This window comes from Ceratotherium simum, chromosome 16, assembly GCF_057802395.1.
Source record: "Ceratotherium simum simum isolate JZ-2026a chromosome 16, ASM5780239v1, whole genome shotgun sequence".
Lineage (NCBI taxonomy): Eukaryota > Metazoa > Chordata > Mammalia > Perissodactyla > Rhinocerotidae > Ceratotherium > Ceratotherium simum.
Genome location: NC_141915.1, coordinates 45,821,400 through 45,842,171, shown reverse-complemented (window position 1 = coordinate 45,842,171; position 20,772 = coordinate 45,821,400). Strand labels below are relative to the sequence as shown.

General features: G+C 38.1%; 1 protein-coding gene across 6 annotated transcripts in view; it reads right to left on the bottom strand.

Annotated features, from left to right (window-relative positions):
• The window catches only part of TLK2 (tousled like kinase 2), a 132,883-nt gene that overhangs the window by 13,794 nt on the left and 98,317 nt on the right, over nucleotides 1–20,772 (bottom strand). For all 6 annotated transcript variants that reach the window (XM_004432623.3, XM_014789137.2, XM_087441355.1 and 3 more), the window contains 5 exons: nucleotides 19,786–19,852; nucleotides 18,643–18,740; nucleotides 16,950–17,031; nucleotides 5,739–5,830; nucleotides 670–759 (listed from right to left, as the gene is read on the bottom strand). In XM_004432623.3, the coding sequence (XP_004432680.1) occupies nucleotides 670–759; nucleotides 5,739–5,830; nucleotides 16,950–17,031; nucleotides 18,643–18,740; nucleotides 19,786–19,852 (429 nt within the window). The remainder of the gene's footprint in view (nucleotides 1–669; nucleotides 760–5,738; nucleotides 5,831–16,949; nucleotides 17,032–18,642; nucleotides 18,741–19,785; nucleotides 19,853–20,772) is intronic.

Below are 20,772 nucleotides of genomic sequence, written 5' to 3'. Positions count from 1 at the left end.
TGATACATGCTACAATAAGCATGACCCTTGAGAAAACATCCTGCTAAGTGAAAGAAGCCAGTCACAAAAGTCCACACACTATATGATCCATTCATATGAAAGTGCAGAATAGGAAATCTATAGAGACAAAAAGTAGATAAGTGGTTGCTTAGGGCTGGGGGTGCGAGGTGCAGAACAGGCAGTGATAACAAAAGGTACAGGTTTTTTTTTGAGGTGGTGAAAATATTCTAAAATTGACTATGTTGATGGTTTCACATATCAGTGAATATACTAAAAACCATTAAACAGTATACTTTAAATGGGAGAACTGCATGGTATGTAAATTATATCTCAATAAAGCTGATTTTTTTAAGTTGGTAGCTTGCAAATGGACACGTCGAGAGTATTTACACCACAAAAACTGGCAAATACTACAAATTAGCCCTATTCCTCCCCCCACCAAGCTGGTTGTTAAACATTTACCAGCACACAACCACACATGTCCTGTGGCCAAGAGATGTCTTGCTGGCCCAAATCTGAATTCACATGTGATCGTTTGCCCATAAATACATATATTTGGTTCCCTCAGAGAGTATTTCCTGGACCCCGATTTAAACTCTATTCCATGAGTAGTCAACACACTGCAAAAAAAAAAAATTAACTGCTAAGCTAACATGGCACAGCACTTACGAGTCAGTGTCCAGTGAAAAGTAATCATACAGCTTAACTATTCTAGGATGATCCAGTTCTTTGTGAATCCGGTATTCCCTACATGCATGCCTGTAAACAAAATGGAAAATTAACATTGTGAATTGTAGCCTGTCTTTGAGAACTCGTCAAGGATACTCCTGAATATTCTCTCATTTCTGCATTGTTTTCACCTATTCATTCCATTCAGGTCCCTTATCTTTCCTCATCCTATTTTCTCTACTAGTATCTACCAAGCTATTGAGAAAACAGTAGGTGCTCAAATATTTGTTGAATGAATGGATGCTAACCTTTTATCCCTTTCAAGTTCATTCTATGACAATCTTACCTCTTTCATATTTATAACCAAATAACAGAGCTTTAAAAATCATAAAGACAATGTTTTTTTCTCTCCTCTAAAGCTGATCCTTCATATCTATAAATGTTTACATCTTGGGGTTACATCAAGGAGATCAATTTTAGCCTGCAAACTCCTTGGATAAAAGGATTACCGTTTATATAAGGCAATTAGCAGTGGTCTGTATTTGTTTCTTTGTTTCTAAATCCTACTCCTTACAAAAAGAATTTAAAGGGCTATCAGCTTTACTTTCTTCAAAGAAAATATGAAATTGATAGAAAATTTGAAATTATGGAAAACCTAGTTTTCTTAGAACAAGAATTTACACATATGTATTAACATCTTTTTTAGTACTTTTCCATTTTAAAATCATTTAATAAGATTAGGAACAGAAATATAATCTGACATTCATATACTGAATTTAAAAGGATAACAGAACATGTTTATACATTATAATTACCAATAATTTTTAAAGTATTTAGTTCTTATTCACAAAGAGAGCAACAGGAAACTATTATATTTTAAGTAAATATAGCACAATTTAGTTTGGGGCATTTTGTTAGGGCAAGAGCCAGAAAAGAGAAACTTTCCATAACATGTTAAAATAAAACTAAAAAAAAAAAGTGATGTTTTCTGAAATTGGTGTATTCCAGCATGCCGAAAATACACAGAAAGTACTCAAGTAAAAAAACCTCAGGAAACAATTAGGGCAAGGGGGAGAGAGGAACAGGAATCTAAAGGTAATTAAATATGTTCTTGCCCCCAGTGGAAACAGACTAGGTTTATTTTTCAAGCTGCTACTTTTGTCAGTTTTTGCTTCTTCTGATGCTTCATTTCATCATCTTTATGTCTTTCTGAAAAGGAAAGACTTGCCAGCACTTAGGCAGAGCAGTGTTAGAACACACGCTACACTGGGACCAATCAACCTGGCTTCCAGGGAATCCGAGTTCCGTGAGGCCACCCCTCTGGGCTTCACCACGACTGCATTGGATTGGAAGATTTAAAAGGTGCTCCCTGGAGAGAGATGCCTCCTGAGCCCCTATGGAGACACTGAGCAAATGCAGCTTTTGCCCAAACCCCCATTCCACCAAAGCAGCTCCACACTTGTTCTTTTTCATATATCAAGATTCCACGTAACATTTCATTTGGTAAAATATGCATTTAGTAAGGAGATGATGTTCTTAAAAAAAAAAAAACAAGTTTAGAAACCTATGGACCAAATATACAACTGTTTGAGTCCTTTCTTATCCTAGCATGCTATAAATCTATAGTTCTCTGCCCTTTTGTTTTAACTTTTTGATTTTGTGCATTTCAGAGTAGAGACCAATTTCTCTGTCAAGGTACAGAAAACAGAGGAAACTAGAGGTAAAAATTAAGAATCAGGGGGGCCAGCCCGGTGGCGTAGCGGTTGGGTTCGTGCGCTCCGCTTCGGCAGCCCGGGGTTCACAGGTTTGGATCCTGGGCGTGGACCTGCACACTTATCAGGCCATGCTGTGGCAGGTGTCCCACATATAAAGTAGAAGATGGGCACGGATGTTAGCCCAGGGCCAATCTTGCTCAGCAAAAAGAGGAGGACTGGCAACAGATGCTAGCTCAGGGCTAATCTTCCTCACCAAAAAAAAAAAAAAAAAAAAAAAAAGAATCAAAGAAAGTGTCATTCAAAGTCCTTGCCAACTAAGGGAATTTGCTGTGTGTCACTGAAAGCACTCCCTCAATGTCAGGTCAAGCTCTAAGCCTGCTTCTCATGCTTCATTAGGCAAGGCAATGGCTCTGCCAAGTCCTTCATGTGTTCAACTTTCAACTTAGCATCCAAGGGATTTAATGCATCACAAATACTTGACTAAGAAACTCGAAGAAACTCATCCACTGAAGTGTTAGTCTTTTACTCTCTTATAAGTGGATATATATTTAGACTTTCAAAATGATTTCATCCTAGAACATTAGAGAGTATACTAATTCAGATATAATTATTTCTGAGGATAGCTTTATATGAAATTTTTCCTACTGTAAAGTTTCAATATGTTATTTTGGAGAGTTAAAGAAATCTAGTAATACCTATTAATGCTTTAATAATGCAAAAGTAAAACAATCAATTTACTTTTTTTTGTGGGGGAAGGAGGAGAGGAAAGGCAATGTAGAACAGAACTCAAAATTAAACAAAACAGCAGCCTTTTATTTTGTTTGAGTTTTTCCTTCTTTTTTACCCAAATAAATATCTTGATTCCAGATGGGACTAGGAAGTCATCCCCATGAAAGGAAAAGCAATCAAAAGACCTTACTTTATTAAAATACACAAAATCAACAACATGTAAGTCTGAAGATGGGTGTTAAATGGAAATAAAATGTTCTACAATTCTTATACTGAGAGGAGAATAAAGGTGTTAAAGTACAAAAAAAAAAAAAAAAAGACCGTACTTAACATGGCAATAGTAGCATTTTCATATTTTATAATGTTACCACAACACTAAAGTGCACTACTTTTTAGTTTAATACTGAATTTTTAAAGCATCTTCTAAAATCTGTTATGTGCTTGACATAAGCCTCCTTTAAGTTCAAAGCAGTTAATGACATTTTGCTAATTCACTATTATCTGTACCTTGAAATTCATCAATATGATTTCATACCACCTAACAAGCAAAATCTTTCAAAGAAGGGTAGAAGCGCTTAAGAATTTCCCCTCAAGGATGAATGGAGTTCATAAGAACTTTGCACATCCTCTCCCCAGTATGTCTCTCAACTGGGAAATGGCCCTTGCCCAGATGGCTCCACAGAAAGTGCTCATGTGTCATGATTCCCCCCTCTGCTGAGGAAACAAAGAGCAGGAAGTCATCACTGTGAGCCTGGAGCTGGACCAGTAAAAACTCAGAAAAATGGGATAATCCCCTTCTCTTGCTCTATGACTCTGTCTGGTAGAGAAATGCGAGAAAGACACCCAATCCATACCCACCAGGACTCAAACTGCTTGCCAAATGCATCAAGGAGGTACACAGTCCTGGTTTCAATCTCTCACTGTTTCAAAAGGCTAGGGTGAGCAGAACACCCACCTGCAGTAACTACAGCATTCACCACCAGAGTTCTGTTTAAGGTCAGCCTAAAAGCTGGATAGTGAGACTAGGCAAAATACGCATAAATCCTGGCATAGCAACTACTTTCTCAAGGTTGACCAAGGTTGATCCCTAGTACAGTGGTATCAACTGGTATAGAGTGGTCAGTGCACACATAATATATAGAACAAGCTCCAAGGAGAGCTAGAGGGCATTTTTAAAGAGAAGCATGTACTGTTCCAACACCCTTAGGCACTCTGAGAGTCTCCAGATAATGGAAATATTTCTCATTAATAACTGGTCAGAACAACATGTGGTTTCCTTCTCTCAAGTGCTTCTGGCATTCACTGCAGCATGCCATTCGTCCCTGCACGTCAAGTGACTGGAATGTACTTATAATAATGTAACTGCTCCTTAGAAGCATCTGGACTGCAGCTGCCTGTCACGTAATGTAAACATGCAGGGTGCCATGCATAAACCACACATCATCCCTTTTCCTACCTCCGCTAAGCCCTACTTCTCTTAATGCCACAGGAACCTTCTCTTCTCCAGTGCGGAGCACCACTGTCAATCTGCAGGGAATAGGAGAGTTCCTGGGACCCTGATGAACAACAGGTATAAAGCAAGAGTTGCCTCGGTCCGTGCCCCAAGAACTGGTTGATGATGTAGAAATGTTTTATTTTCCCCTTGAGATTTACCAGACAACTAAAGATACTTCAAAGTCCACTGCTTTTTTTCCCTCCAAAGTACTATTTTATAAGAATAAAATAAAATTGCTTTCATAGAAAAGAGGCAGGTTGTTTATATCAAAAGGGACTGTCTCCTCCTTTCAGGGGCAGGACATGTATAACTCAGTACTTGTACCTACAACAAGGAAATAATATTAAGCCCAGTGGGGATCCTAACAGCAAATTAAGTCTGTGTGGCCTCCAAAGCAAATGAGTCATGAACTCCAACATTCTGAAGGTCGGGGGGAAACAGACAAACCTGACATTAGAAGAACAAAGAAATTCACACCTGTACATGTAATAACTATTCATTCTGAAGAAGTCACCCTCCCACCCCTCACCCCAAGTATAGATGAGGGCTGCCACAGTGGTATTCTGAAGAGACGCAAGCCCAATAAGCGGAACACTGAAGACTGAGAACTTCTGAGATGGGCAAACTGTGAAGGGGAGGTAAGCACAGCACTGGGGAGCTCAAAAAGTCCAACAAGTACCACTGAGGCACACCAGGTCCCCCTGCCATCTCCTCCATAATGAAATGACTGAAGCAGCAGAAAAGCCCCACCCAAAGCTCCCCAGGGACCCCAGACCACTAAGGGACACTCTCATCTGGTTTCTACACACGAGCAACAATGATTTCTGAGGCTTTACTTGTTTGTTGGAGTTAATTTTAGACACACAATGGAAGGAGAGGTTAAGAGCATGGGCTCTGGATTAAGGGAAGTCTAGATTTAAATATCAGCTCAACCATTTCTTAACTGTTATTCAAATTATCTAAGTATCATTTTCCTCATCAGTAAGATGGAAAATTTATTCACTCTCCTAGGACACTTATGAGGATTAAATGAAACAACAACAATGCGTGTAAAGTTCAACACAGTGCTCAAACTACAGCTCTTACTACTAAATTCTGAAAAATCAGACAGACACTCCAATATCACTTACTTGTGGTAATTCTCCTTTTTCTCATCTCTCCAGTTTTTATTTAACTGGTGAATTTTCACAGCTACATATCTTTGTTCTGTTAGATCAAACGCCTATAAAGAAAAGGAATAAATTTTCTGAATAAACAATAACAAGAATTACAGGCAACTGACTTGAAGCTTCTATTTAAGAGATCAAAATACTCAAAGTCCAAAATACATTATTAAATAAAACCAGCAGCAGACGACAACATAACACATACTTGTTTCAGAGTTGCAACCATCTTCTTGAAACTTGTGATCAGATAATTTAGAAGTCTCCAGACGTACTGGCACCAAGGGGTTTAGAAAATAAAACCAAGCATACACCACAAACAGAAAGACAGCCCATGCCTTAACAGTCACTTCCAAACAATTCTCTTTCTGGACATCATCTACCCTCTTTGGGACCTCTCTGCCTTAGGCTGTCTCTCGTCCCTCAGCTGACAGTGGGACCTGACATGTTTCAACAGTAAGTCCTGCCACTTTTGAAATGCTGAGGACCTAGACTGTCTGCCTCCTTGAGAAATAACCCCTCAGGATATACCTCTTGAAAACAGCCTTGTAATGTTATATTGTGTTTATCAGAATAAAAACAGGAACAAAAACAAATAACAGCCCTGCTTTTAGTCCCACCCCTATATGCTGGGTAAATAAAAAGCAGTTTTTGATCTCAACAATGTCTAAAGTTAGTCACATCAAGTCACTTCTCCAGCACTGCCCAAAGAGAGGGACATGCTTTCCCCAAAGACCACGAATGCTGGCAAGTCCCGCGTCAGCTAGGTAGTGCTATATCATGAGGTTAAAAACGGTAACAGATGGGTTTTTGACGATGCTGGGTGTAAATCACAATTTGATAAAGTAAGTAGCATTTTAACACAAGAGAGTTCCCCTATACAAAAGAATTTATTGAAGAACTCCTTTAGAAGGAATAGTTTTTCTTAGTTTTTAAAGTTCAGATTAAAAACTTACTACTTCAGTTCCAACACTGTTACCACCCATCTGCTAGTTTCCACAAATGTAGGAACAGATGAAGGCAACAGGAGCAGGATATACAGCCCACAAATAGTGGTAATTACTGTTCTACAGATCTTTTAAAATGTAAGCCACCTCTAGGAAAGCACTGCATGCAAGAGAGGGTTGCTTATAAAAGAAACTTCTAATTTATGCCAAATTTAAACTAGTATTTTTTAAAACATAAAACCACTCAATTCAAACAGAACATCTTATTTCACAGAAATGGAAACTTCTGAACTGTATTTTTCTTACAGAGTCTGAAGTCTACCTGCAAGAATGTATATACCATCATGACTTAACACTAGAGAACCATTTCAAGCCATTAAAAGCCAAATTAAATACCACCTAATTTGTAAGAGCACTAAGGATACTACAAGTATCATTTTTTCCAACCACGACACTATATTTCTGAATCCAAGACACTATGATCCACCACTGATTTAAGAAGGGCTTTTTGGAAAGTGGAGAACACCAAAAGAACAACTATATTAAATGTACACATCCTTGTAAGAAGCACCTAGATTTCAGAAATGTTAAAATATTTCAAGAATACGTTAGAAAAAAATAGCATGAAAAAATCACTAACGAGTAACTGGGAAGCACCAAGAATCAATTTCATGACTTTAAAAAAGGAATAGTCCCACTTCTGGGTATATAGCCAAGAGAACTGAAAGTAGGGTCTCGAAGAGATATTTGCACACGCATGTTCAAAGCAGCAGTATTCGCAACAGACAAGAGAAGTAAGCAACCCAAATGTCCACTGACAGATGAATGGATAAAGAAAATGAGGTATATACATACAATGGAATATTCTTCAGCCTTAAAAACAAGGAAATCTTGTCACATGCTTCAACATGGATGAATTTTAAGAACATTATGCTAAGTGAAATAAGCCAGTCACAAAAAGACAAACACTGTGATTCCACTTACATGAGGTATCTAAAGGAGTCAAATTCATAGAAATAGAAAGTGGAATGGTGGTTACCAGGGAATGGGGAGAAGGGGAGAAGAGAACTGTTGATTAATGGGTAGACTTTCAATTTTGCAAGATGAAAGAGTTCTGGAGATCTGTTTCACAACAACATGAATATACCTAACACTACTGAACTGTACACTCAAAAGAGGTTATGACGTTAAATTTTATGCTATGTGTTTTTCACCATGATAAAAGAAATTACCAAAAATAAAAAAATAAGCTAAGCATACGATTCAAGAATGAAAAAAACAAAGAAAGCAGAAGGAAGGAATGATTGAAAGCAAAAGTTAATGAAACAGAAAACAAATCAAACAGTAGGTCAGGTCAACAAAATAAAAAGTTGATTCTTTGAGAAAAAAGAAAATTGACTAATCTCTGGCCTATCAGTCAAGAGATACAAAAATAAACATTCCATATGAAAAGAGAAATAACTAAGGTAGATTATATTTTTAAATCACGATAAAATAAAAGATTTTCCAGAAAATTTTTAAATTACCAAAACTGACTTGAGAAGGGGGAGAAAATTTGAATAGATCAATATTTGTAGAAGGAATTTAAAAGGCAGTTAAATAATTTGCCCCTAAAATGACACCTACCCAGGTGATTTTATGAGTCAGCTCTAACAAACTCTCAAGGAGCCAACAGTTCCCATGCAATGCAAAGCATTCTAGGGCATGGGAAAAGAGAAATTTCACAACTCACTCTAGGGCAATGATGACATCAAAGCTAGACGCTGCTTGCAGACAAAAGATGACTATGGGCCAGTCACACTGAGAAACACAAATAAAAAATATGAATAAAATACCAGAAAATCAAACCCAGCAGTACACCAAAAATAATAAAGTTTTGGAAATGAATAGCGATGACAGTTGCACAACATTGTGAATGTACTTAATGCCACTCAATTGTATACTTAAAATTGGTTAAAATGGTAAGTTTTATGTATATATCACAAAAAATAAACATTTAAAAAAGAGAAAACCGTAGAACTAGTTTCTATTGTTTTTCTCTGAAATGAAAACTATTTTACTGAAAAGATTTCCCATATATAAATTCATATGGTCATAACATAAGTCATAACAGTGAAAGCTGCACCTTACAGAAGGGGGAATTACCAGGGCAATGAAGTAAAGACAACTTAATAAACCAATTCTGCATTTAAAAGCCAGGTGCCGGGAACACCCAGAGAAACTTAAGGAGGCTGTGGCTGAGGAACATGACACAGATCTGTAGGTATATTTAAAACTGGCTGAATTCTTCATTTAGTAAAAATCAACTGGAGGCATTATAGTCTGCACTTTGCTGGCCCAACAGAAGCACTCTAAGCCAGGACACTCCTTCAGAATGCCAGTGCTACTAAACACTCTGACTTAGAAGATGAGAACATTTTTAAAACAAAAAGCAAGTTTTCAAATAAAAACTAACTTTAATGCAGCTTTACTATATTAAAAACAAAACTGGGGGGCAAGCCCCGTGGCTTAGCGGTTAAGTGCGCACGCTCCAATGCTGGCAGCCCGGGTTCAGATCCTGGGCACGCACAGACGCACCGCTTCTCTGGCCATGCTGAGGCCACGTCCCATGTACAGCAACTAGAAGGATGTGCATCTATGACATACAACTATCTAACTGGGGCTTTGGGGGGGGGGAATTAAATTAAAAAAAGGAAAAAAAAATTTTTTTTTGGAAGAGAAGTCAGGATGGTGGCATAGGTGGACTCTGAAGTCAACTCCTCCCGCGGACACGGCCAATTTACAACTACTCTTGGAAAAATTACCCCTGAGAGAGAACTGAAAACTGGATAGGAGGAACCCTTGCAACAAATGACAATCCTAACTGAGGTCGAAGAGGCAGAAATTCCCTTCTGGAGAGAAAAAACACCACCTTCACAAGCCGCAATGCTTCACGACCGCCCGGGAGCAAACCAACGGTACACAGCCTTCCCTGGAGGAGTGGGGACCTGAGCCGGGGAGTGTGCCCAATATAGGCATTTTTTTGGACCCAGCACAACCGGCCCGAGTAGCATAATATCTGACTTTGCTTGCTGCTAACAAGATTTGGGAATACCCACAGAAAAGCCGGTTCACAAAGAAATTAAAGCCAGCCCTTAAAGGGCACACGCACAAATTCACCCATTTCGGAAAGCAACCTAAAATCACCAGAAAGAAAGGTGCACAGTCCTTTGGTGAAAACAGACTCACCTGACGGACTCTGAGTGCATCTCCACGAGAGCTGACACCTCTCCAGGGACTGGGACATTGGCAGCAGCCATTGTTGTGGCCTGGTGTGGGCGTGCTGACACAGACACTGACAGAGGCCATTGGAGTTCTCCCTGGGGCTTGCTAGCCCAGGGTCTGCCCCACCAACTAGACCACCGATTTAATCCAGCTCAGCCAGGGACTGGCCCCACACAACAGCAAACCCTTGGGCAACTTGTGGGCCTGCATAGATTGGTGACTGGATTCTCCGCAGCCTGGCAAGTGGGTCCACCTCTGTGGGGCAGGGCGTGCACAAGGAGCGGGTGGAGAGTGTGGGGCGTTGGTGGAGTGTGTGGGGCTCCTGCCTTGGAGAGACTGGGTCCACTTCAGTGGGTCAGGGCGCGCACGTGGGGAAGGACTGTATTGACCGTGTGTGTGGACTTGTGGATGGTGGGACTTCTCAGCTGCAGAAGACTTGCGCTACTCAAAGACCCACACAGGGGATTGGCCCTACCTTACAAAGCCTAAAACAATGGGGTGCTCCCATGCCTGAGGCTAGCCCCACCCAGCTGCAATCCTCAAAGAGCTGACAAGAGCCTTATAGGCCAGAGGCTTACAGTAATTGTAAGCCCCTGAGCCTAACAACCAGCCATGCTGGGGGCCTACTCACTTAATAGAAAAACTGCAACAGGAATGTACTATTAGACCTTGCAGCCAACTGTGCTGGCGCTCCCCATAACTGATAGAGACTGAAGGGCCCACAACAACTACACGCAGCTGAGAATTACAACCAGCTGGACAGTGGGGACTGCTCAGCCTCCCTGGGCACCTATGGGAAAAGCAACCCCACCACAACAGAAGGACACATGTAGCCCACAGAGGGGTCACTCCTGGAACATTTGGAACTGGTGACAAGAGAGAAGCACACTGCCGGGCCTCATAAGGCATCACTTATAAAAGGTCACCTCTCTGAGATCAGGAGACGTAGCTGACTCACCTAATACTTAGACATAAGCACCAAGAAAGAGGCAAAATGAGGAGGCAAAAGAATACGTTCCAAGTAAGGGAACAGGACAAAACCCCAGAAAAGGAACTAAATGAAACAGAAATGAGCAATTTACCCGACAGAGAGAGCTCAAACAAAGAGTGATAAGGATGCTCACTGATCTTGGGAGCAGAATGGATAAACTCAGTGAGAACGTCAACAAAGAAATGGAAGATATAGAAGAGAACCAATCAGAAATGAATACAAAACTGGAAATGAAAAATTCACTAGAGGGACTTAAAAGCAGAGCAGAGGATACCGAAGAACAGATCAGTGAACTGGATGAAAGACTAGAGGAAATCACCCAAGCTGAACAGATAAAAGAAAAAAGAATTAAAAGGAGTGAGGACAGTCTAAGGGACCTCTGGGACAACATCAAGCGCACTAACATCCATATTATAGATGTCCCAGAAGGAGAAAAGAGAGACAAAGAGGGAGAGAATCTATTTGAAGAAATAATAGCTGAAAACTTCCCTAACCTAAGGAAGGAAACAGACATCTAGGTACAGGAAGGACAGAGAGCACCAAACAAGATAAACCCAAAGAGGCCGACACCAAGACACATGATAATTAAAATGTTCAGAATTAAAGATAAAGAGAGAATCCTAAAAGCTGAAAGAGAAAGACAAGTGACATACAAAGGAAACCCCATGAGGCTATCAACTGACTTCTCAGCAGAAACCTTACAGGCTAGAAGAGAACGGCACGATATATTTAAAGTGCTAAAAGGAAAAAACTTACAGCCAAGAATACTCTTCCTGGCAAGGTTATCATTCAAAATGGAAGGAGAGATAAAAAGCTTCCCAGACAAGCAAAAATTAAAGGAGTTTGTCACCAAGAAACCAGTACTACAAGAAATGCTAAGGGGACTTATTTAAGGGGGAAGAGAAGACCACAAATAGGAAAAATTATCTAGTTCCATGATAAGAGGGTAATGGATACCAATCACAAAAGAGGTTAGATATGGTATCAAAAACATAAAATGTGGGAGGAGGGGAGTTAAAGAGTAGAACTATCAGATAGAGGTCAAACTAAAGAGACCATCAATTTAATTTAGATTGCTATATACGTAGGTTACTGTGTATGAACCCCATGGTAATCACAAACCAGAAACCTATAAGAAATACACAAAAAACTAAGACAAAGGAACCCAAACATAATACTAAAGAAAGCCATCAAACCACAAGGGTAGAGAACAAAAGAAGAAGAAAGGAACAGAGAAAACCTACTAAAACACCGAGAAAAAAAAAAGGTAAAAAACGGCAGTAAGTACATACTTATCAATAGCTACTTTAAACGTCAATGGACTAAATGCTCCAATTAAAAGGCATAGGGTGGCTGACTGGATAAAAAGACAAGACCTATATATATGCTGCATACAAGAGACACACTACAGACCTAAAGACACTCACAAACTGAAAGTGATGGGATGGAAAAAGATACTCCACACAAATGGCAATGAAAAGAAAGCTGGGGTAGCAATACTCATATCAGACAACGTAGACTTTAAAACAAAAACTGTAACAAGAGACGAAGGGCATTTGATAATGATCAAGGGAACAATCCAACGAGAAGATATAACACTTGTAAATATCTATGCACCCAAGATAGGAGCACCTAAATACATAAAGCAATTATTAACATGCATAGAAGGAGAAACAGTAACACAATAGTAGGGGACTTTAACACTCCACTTACACGAGTAGATAGATCATCCAAACAGAAGATCAATAAGGAAACATTGGCCTTAAATAACACACTAGAACAGATGGACCTAGTAGATATATACAGAACATTACATCCAAAAACCAAAGAATACACATTCTTTTCAAATGTACATGGAACATTCTCCAGGATAGATCACATATTAGGCCACAAAACAAGTATCCATAAATTTAAGAAGACTGAAATAATACCAAGCATATTTTCTGACCACAACGGTACGAAACTAGAAATCAAGTATAAGAAGAAAATCAGAAAAGCCACAAATATGTGGCAATTAAACAAAATGCTACTGAACAATGAGTGAGTCAACCAAGAAATCAAAGGAGAAATCAAAAAATACCTGAAGACAAATGAAAACGAAAATACGACATGCCAGAATTTATGGGATGCAGCAAAAGCTGTTCTTAGAACAAAGTTTATAGCAATACAGGCCTATCTCAACAAACAAGAAAAATCTCAAATAAACCATGTGACAGTGCACCTAAAGGAACTGGAAAAAGAAGAACAAACAAAGCCCAAAATCAGTAGAAGAAGGGAAATAATAAAAATCAGAGCAGAAATAAATGAAATAGAGACTAAAAAACAATAGAAAAAATTAGTAAAACCAAGAGCTGATTCTTTGAAAAGATGGACAAAATTGACGAACCTTTAGCTAGACTCCCCAAGAGAAAAAGAGAGAAGGCTCAAATAAGTAAAATCAGAAATGAAAGAGGAGAAATTACAACAGACACCTCAGAAAAACAAAAGATTATAAGAGAATACTATGAAAAGCTATATGCCAACAAATTGGACAATCTCGAAGAAACAGATAAATTCTCAGAATCATACAACCTTCCAAAACTGAATCAAGAAGAAACAGAGAATTTGAATAGACTAATCACCAGTAAGGAGATCGAAACAGTACTCAAAAACCTCCCCAAAAATAAAAGTCTAGGACCAGATGGCTTCCCTGGTGAATTCTACCAAATATTCAAAGAAGACTTAATACCGAGCATTCTCAAAACTCTTTAAGTTGAAGAGGAGGGGAAGCTCCCTAACTCATTCTACGAAGCCAGCATGACCCTGATACCAAAATCAGACAAGGACAACACAAAAAAAAGAAAATTACAGGCTAATATCATTGATGAACACTGAAGCAAAAATCCTTAACAAAATACTAGCAAATCACATACAACAATAAATTAAAAAGATTATACACTATGATCAGGTGGAATTTATTCCAGGGACGCAGGGATGGTTCAACATTCGCAAATCAATCAACATGATACACCACATTAACAAAATGAAGAATAAAAATCACATGATCATCTCAATACATGCAGAGAAAGCATTTGACAAGATACAGCATCCATTTATGCTAAAAACTCTGAATAAAATGGGGATAGAAGGAAAGCACCTCAACATAATAAAGGCCATATATGACAAACCCACAGCTAATATCATCCTCAATGGTGAAAAACTGAAAGCTATCCCTCTAAGAACAGGAACCAGACAAGGATGCCCACTCTCACCACTCCTATTTAACATAGTATTGGAAGTCCTAGCCAGAGCAATTAGGCAAGAAAAAGAAATAAAAGGGATCCAAACTGGAAAGGAAGAAGTGACACTGTCACTCGTTGCAGATGACATGATTTTATATATAGAAAACCCTAAAGAATCCACCAGAAAACTTTTAGAAGTAATAAACGAATATGCTAAAGTTGAAGGATACAAAATCAACATACAAAAATCAGTTGCATTTCTATACACTAATAACGAAGCAGCAGAAAGAGAAATTAAGAATACCATCCCATTTACAATTGCAACAGAAAGAATAAAATACCTAGGAATAAACTTAACCAAAGAGGTGAAAGATCTGTACACTGAAAACTATAAAACATTGCCGAGGGGCTGGCCCGGTGGCACAAGCGGTTAAGTGCACGCACTCTGCTTCGGCGGCCCGAGGTTTGCAGGTTTGGATCCCGGGTGCGCACCGACACACCACTTATTAAGCCATGCTGTGGCGGCGTCCCATATAAAGTAGAGGAAGATGGGCACAGATGTTAGCTCAGGGCCAATCTTCCTCAAGAAAAAAGGGGAGGATTGGCATCAGATGTTAGCTCAGGGCTTGTCCTCCTCAAAAAAACAATAAAAAATAAATCAAAATCAATCAATCAATCAATAAATAAAAACAATGCTGAAAGAAACTGAAGAAGACACAAAGAAATGGAAAGATATTCTGTGCTCTTGGATTGGAAGAATTAACATAGTTAAGATGTCCATACTTTCTAAAGCAATCTATAGATTCAATGCAATCCCTATCAAAGTTCCAACAACATTTTTCACAGAAATAGAACAAAGAATCCTAAAAATTATTTGGAACAATAAGACAACAAAAGACCCCGAATAAGTAAAGGAATCCTGAGAAAAAGAACAAAGCTGGAGGTATCAGACTCCCTGATTTCAAAATATACTACAAAGCTATAGTAACCAAAACAGCATGGTACTGGCACAAAAACACAGATCAATGGAATAGAATCGAAAGCCCAGAAATAAACCCACACATCTATGGACAGCTAATTTTTGACAAAGAAGCCAAGAATATACAATGGGGAAAGCAAAGTGTCTTCAACAAATGGTGCTGGGAAAACCGGACAGCCACATGCAAAAAAATGAAAGTAGACCCTTACCTTACACCATCCACAAAAATTAACTCAAAATGGATTCAACACTTGAATTTAAGACCTGAAACCATGAAACTTCTAGAAGAAAACATAGGCAGTACGCTCTTCGACATCAGTCTTAGCAACATATTTTCAAGCATCATGTCTGACCAGGCAAGAGAAACAATAGAAAAAATAAACAAATGGGACTACATAAAACTAAAAAACTTCTACACAGCAAAGGAAACCATCAACAAAACGAAGACAACCTAACAAATGGGAGAAGATATTTGCAAACCATATATCTGATAAGGGGTTAACCTGCAAAATATATAAAAAACTCATACATCTCAACGACAAAAAAACTAACCACCCAATTAAAAAATGGGCAAAAGACCTGAACAGACATTTCTCCAAAGAAGATATACAGATGGCCAACAGGCACATGAAAAGATGTTCAACATCATTAACTATCAGGGAAATGCAAATCATAACTACAATGACATATCACCTCATGCCCGTGAGAATGGCTATAATAAACAAGACAGGGAACAAGTGTTGGAGAGGATGTGGAGAGAAGGGAACTCTCATACACTGCTGGTCAGAGTGCAAACTGGTGTAGCCACTATGGAAAACAGTATGGAGATTCCTCAAAAAATTAAGGATAGAACTACTATACGATCCAGTTATTCCACTGCTGGGTATTTATCCAAAGAACATGAACACACCAATGCGTAAAGATACATGCACCCCTGTGTTCACTGCAGCGTTATTCACAATAGCCAAGACTTGGAAGCAACCTAAGTGCCCATCAAGGGACGAATGGATGAAGAAGATGTGGTATATATACACAATGGAATACTACTCAGCCATAAGAAACGATGAAATCCAGCCATTTGTGACAACATGGATGGACATTGAGGGTATTATGCTAAGCGAAATAAGTCAGAGGGAGAAGGTCAAATACCGTACGATTTCACTCATAAGTAGTAGATAAAAACAACAACAAACAAACACATAGAGACAGAGATTGGATTGGTAGTTACCAGAGGGGAGGAGGGGTGGGAGGAGGGCAAAAGGGATGACGTGTGTGTGGTGATGGATTGTAATTCGTATTTGGGTGGTGAACATGATGTAATCAATGCAGAAACAGAAGTACAATGATGTATGCCTGAAATTTATACAATGTTATAAACCAATGGTACCTCATTAAAAAAATAAATTAAAAAAAATTTTTAATGAAAATAAAAGTAACACATATGCATTTCTAGCAAATGTATATGAGGAATAAAGTACAAAGCCAGAACAAAAATCACCATACTTCCACTATCCAGAAATGGGTGTTACTTTTCCTTCCTGTTTTTTTAAACCTATAATTTTATTTATTTTTCAAACTTCAAAACAGGGTAAAATATTGTATCCACTTAGTCACTTAAGTTTATTGGAAGCAGTTCTCCCCAAGATACAGGTTCTTAAAGTTTTTGAATTTCAACCAATAGATATCAATCCACAGTTATCACTATTCTAAATATTCTCCAAGTGGGTAATAACCAATTCTTTAACTCAGTCTTTGTATCCAGTTCCTCATACTTACCTTGTAAACTTCACTGAAACCTCCTCTACCCAAAAGATGTAACAACAAATATCTGTCATTTAGCGTTGGATGATCTTTAAATCTGTGGAAATGGAATCAATAACATCCTGAGGTCAAGGATTACACAATCTGCCATTTTGCAAAATTTCCAGAATATCTAACATGTGATACACACGATTATAGCTGCTGCTAATAGTTTGGCAGTCAACACCAGTATAGCTAATTCTGAGCATAAAGAAAGTTGTACAGTTCAAAGAGACAGCATAATTACAATGAACAGCATTAGCTGTAGAGCCATGAGACATAGATGCTAGTCTCAGCACAGCCACAATTAGACCCGTGACCTTCGTTGCCCGCCCTCCCTCCCTTTCTGCAGTGCTATAAAATGAGTCGGGTAGACTACACTAGATGAGGGATTTTCAAACTGTGCTACTTGGTTCCTCCCAACCATTCAAGACCCACATGCTCCCACCATTCCACAACTACATACGATAAAATTCCAAGATATTTAACATGGCCTTAAAAATGAATTTGATTTATAAACTGAGTCACATGCTATATGTGCATTTGTTATCTCTCTTTAAGACATAAAGTCTTCATGATATAACTGTTCTCCCCATATAGGATTCCACCTTGTGTCATTTTCTAACAATAAGACAAAGAAAAGAGAGATTCTGGCAAAAATAACTTTAAAAATATTCCTGATCTAGTTCCTGATCTTAAACAGCCCCACTATCAATCCTGAAATTATTTTACTTTGATTTTGAGACAGTGGTACACTTGTAGACAGAGATGCCATTACTACACGGCAATTAGCTTCGGAATCAGACCCAAGTTTAACTCTTTGTCTGGTCACACTAGTTATGGGTCCCTGGTCAAGTGAACTTAATTTCTCTAAGCTTGTTTCCAGATCTATGTATTAAAGTTGACCTACCTCACTGGGTTATTGCGAAGATTAAATGACAGAACATAAGGGCACTTAGCACTACGCCTGACACATAGGCAGTGCTCAGTAATGGTAACTACTGTTGCCTGCCAAGTGACAGAAAGAAAAGTCCATGGCTCACAGCAGCCAAACAAAAATACACAAGCTGTAGAGATGTCAATAAAAAATATGTTCGAGAGTCAGAAAAATGTGGGAAACAACAGATTACGGATAGAAGCCATTTCCCACTTGCAGTCTACTTTTTGCAGTTTCAATCCCTTAAATGACTTAGGTGGGCATTTATCTACAATTAATGTGCTGAACTTAAGAGAAACTTTCTTAAAATCCCAACACCCGAATAGCCCTTACAGGTCATTCAGAAACCAGGTGTCATCTCAACCCAATAGTCTTTCCACAATACCACACTGTCACCCATGCTTCCCTTTCGTAAGGCTCCACAGATAAATCTGAATATAGCGTATCCCAACCATTTACAGATGCAAAGCTATATTGTTTCAGAGACCTCTACTGGTGTAAAAATGCTAAATGTATACATACATATTTAATATACAAACCTAATATACATATTTAAACTAAAACAAATCATAATTTTGTTCATAAAACTGTATTACAAGCTATAATAGAGCTAAATACACCATGGAATCATTTACCAAATTTATATTAAACAAAAACATCATTCTAGACCATTCAATTCATATCAAAAAGTGCTCAACAATCTCCAACCCAACATACCCCCAAGTTGCTTACTGTGAATTATCTTCATTATGTATCCTTTTTAGTTCCCTGATATGTAGATTTCTAACCCTTTCTAGCCTTTCCAGCTCTGCCTGGATCTCTGCTTCCTCCTAAAGCGAAAAGGAAAGAAATAGCTCAGGACATAGGAAATTTTACCTTATGAGAATCTCATTTCAAAAAACAAGAGCAGACATTTCTCTTGTGAAAAGCTAAGAAAGATGTTTTGCAGTGAAAAAGATTTTTTTTAGAACTATACTTTTAATCATAAAAAACAAGTCCATAGAAAAATAATAAATAAAATCCAAATGATACAGAGGAGCACAGTAGGAAAAGTAAGTCTTCTGTTCCTCTGCTCCCTCCTCTCCACACCCACTCCCCAGATGTAACCAGTTGTTTCTTGTGTAAGTTTCCAGAAATGTTGTGTACATACATATAGGCAAGCAATCACTTTTTTACAAAAATCAAGGTCTCTATCTGATTCTGTTCTTTAAGTACGGATTATACTTGGTGTCTTAAGTTCCACCGATTTAACAAGATGATTTGAGAACCCAGTGGGGAACAAAACAACCAACACCAATACTATTTATTAAATGCTTACTGACCGTCATCACCATAAGCAGCATCTACCAAAAACGTATGGGCTGCTAAATTTAAGAGATGAGCAATCTACATTTAAGATGCCTCTGTGAACAATGTCAATAACAAATTCTATGTAGATGCCATTGTGTTACAATATAATTGGTACAAGATCTTCTGTTCTTAGCCAGTTTAGGCAAGAAATAAGAGTTACTATGTGATTTAAAATATCACAAGTTTTAATATCAATTTTAGAACCATCTGCTCTTATTGTATATTTAATTTTTACTATAAGGATAAAAACTTGTGAAGCTTTATAAGGAATACAGAATTATCCACTGGTACATCTTTGGTGGAAAAAGTATTCTCATTGTGTGGAGTACTGGAGTTGACTCAAAAATTGCAAGACATGAATTCCACCATTAGAATACGAGATGTGACAGTGAGAGCAACTACTCAAGATTTCTGCAAGTATCTGAAAGTATTACACTCGCCCAAATGACCAAATAGCTTCAACACCAAATTTAATTAAAAATTAAAAACTGCATTTCTCCAGACAGATTTTCTCATTATACTCACCTTTTTAAGATGACCTAATCTGAGTTTGAAGATTTCTTCTTGTTCATGGTATTCTGCTAATGTTAACCTGAAAAATAATGGTAGAAATTTCAGTAATTATTTGAAATCATAGTGTGCCTACTTAAAGAGAAACGTCAAAGCATGCTATACAGTATATCCAGTCTCTCGCTAAACTGACTAAAAGATAGATTATCAGGCAGTCCTTTGAGAAAACTCCTGTGACTTATCAGATGTGATGTGAAGGAAGGACTTCAAAGCCAGAGGTCTCATTTGTAAAAAATGAGAAAAATAAATGAGCTATAGTTTTACATTATACATGAGTTTCATCCCATACATTACTCAGATGAAAATCCATTAAAAGTAGCCAAAAATTATATGTCTTAAATTTTTTTAAAGGGAAAAATAAGAAACCAATGGATTTGATTATTTTTGATAACTCTTAGATCTTGATACTATAATAACAAGGAGAAGAAAGAGCGGAAAGAGTCTGGAATTTGTAGTCTGAAGACTAGGGCTCCAAGTACAATTTGGGCCATGTGACTTAGGGCAAGCAACTTTAACCTCTTAAGTCTCAATTTCCTAAAAATGCAGCAAGCAATGACACCTATTTAACAAAGCTATTGTGACTACTAAATGAAAATGTGACAAGAATCTATAATTTGTAAAATGTTATTTAAACACACTTCTCAAAGGGCTGACTTGATGGGTAATCACTCGTTCCATGTTCCACCTACCCCAACTACATCCTCATATCTCAAGAATGAACATGCAAAAGTGCTATCTTATTCCTCCATCTTCACTCTCTTCACATTTGAGAAGCATACACACATACTTTAAACTTTTAGATGTTACTGTTTAGATATATTCTAAATAGTAGGAGAAAGAAAAAACAGCTGTCCTATCAACCACGAAGGGCTACAAAACAGAGCCTCTGAGGTCCAACTAAAAGAAAATAAGAATAACAAGAGCAGAAACACCTATATCCAT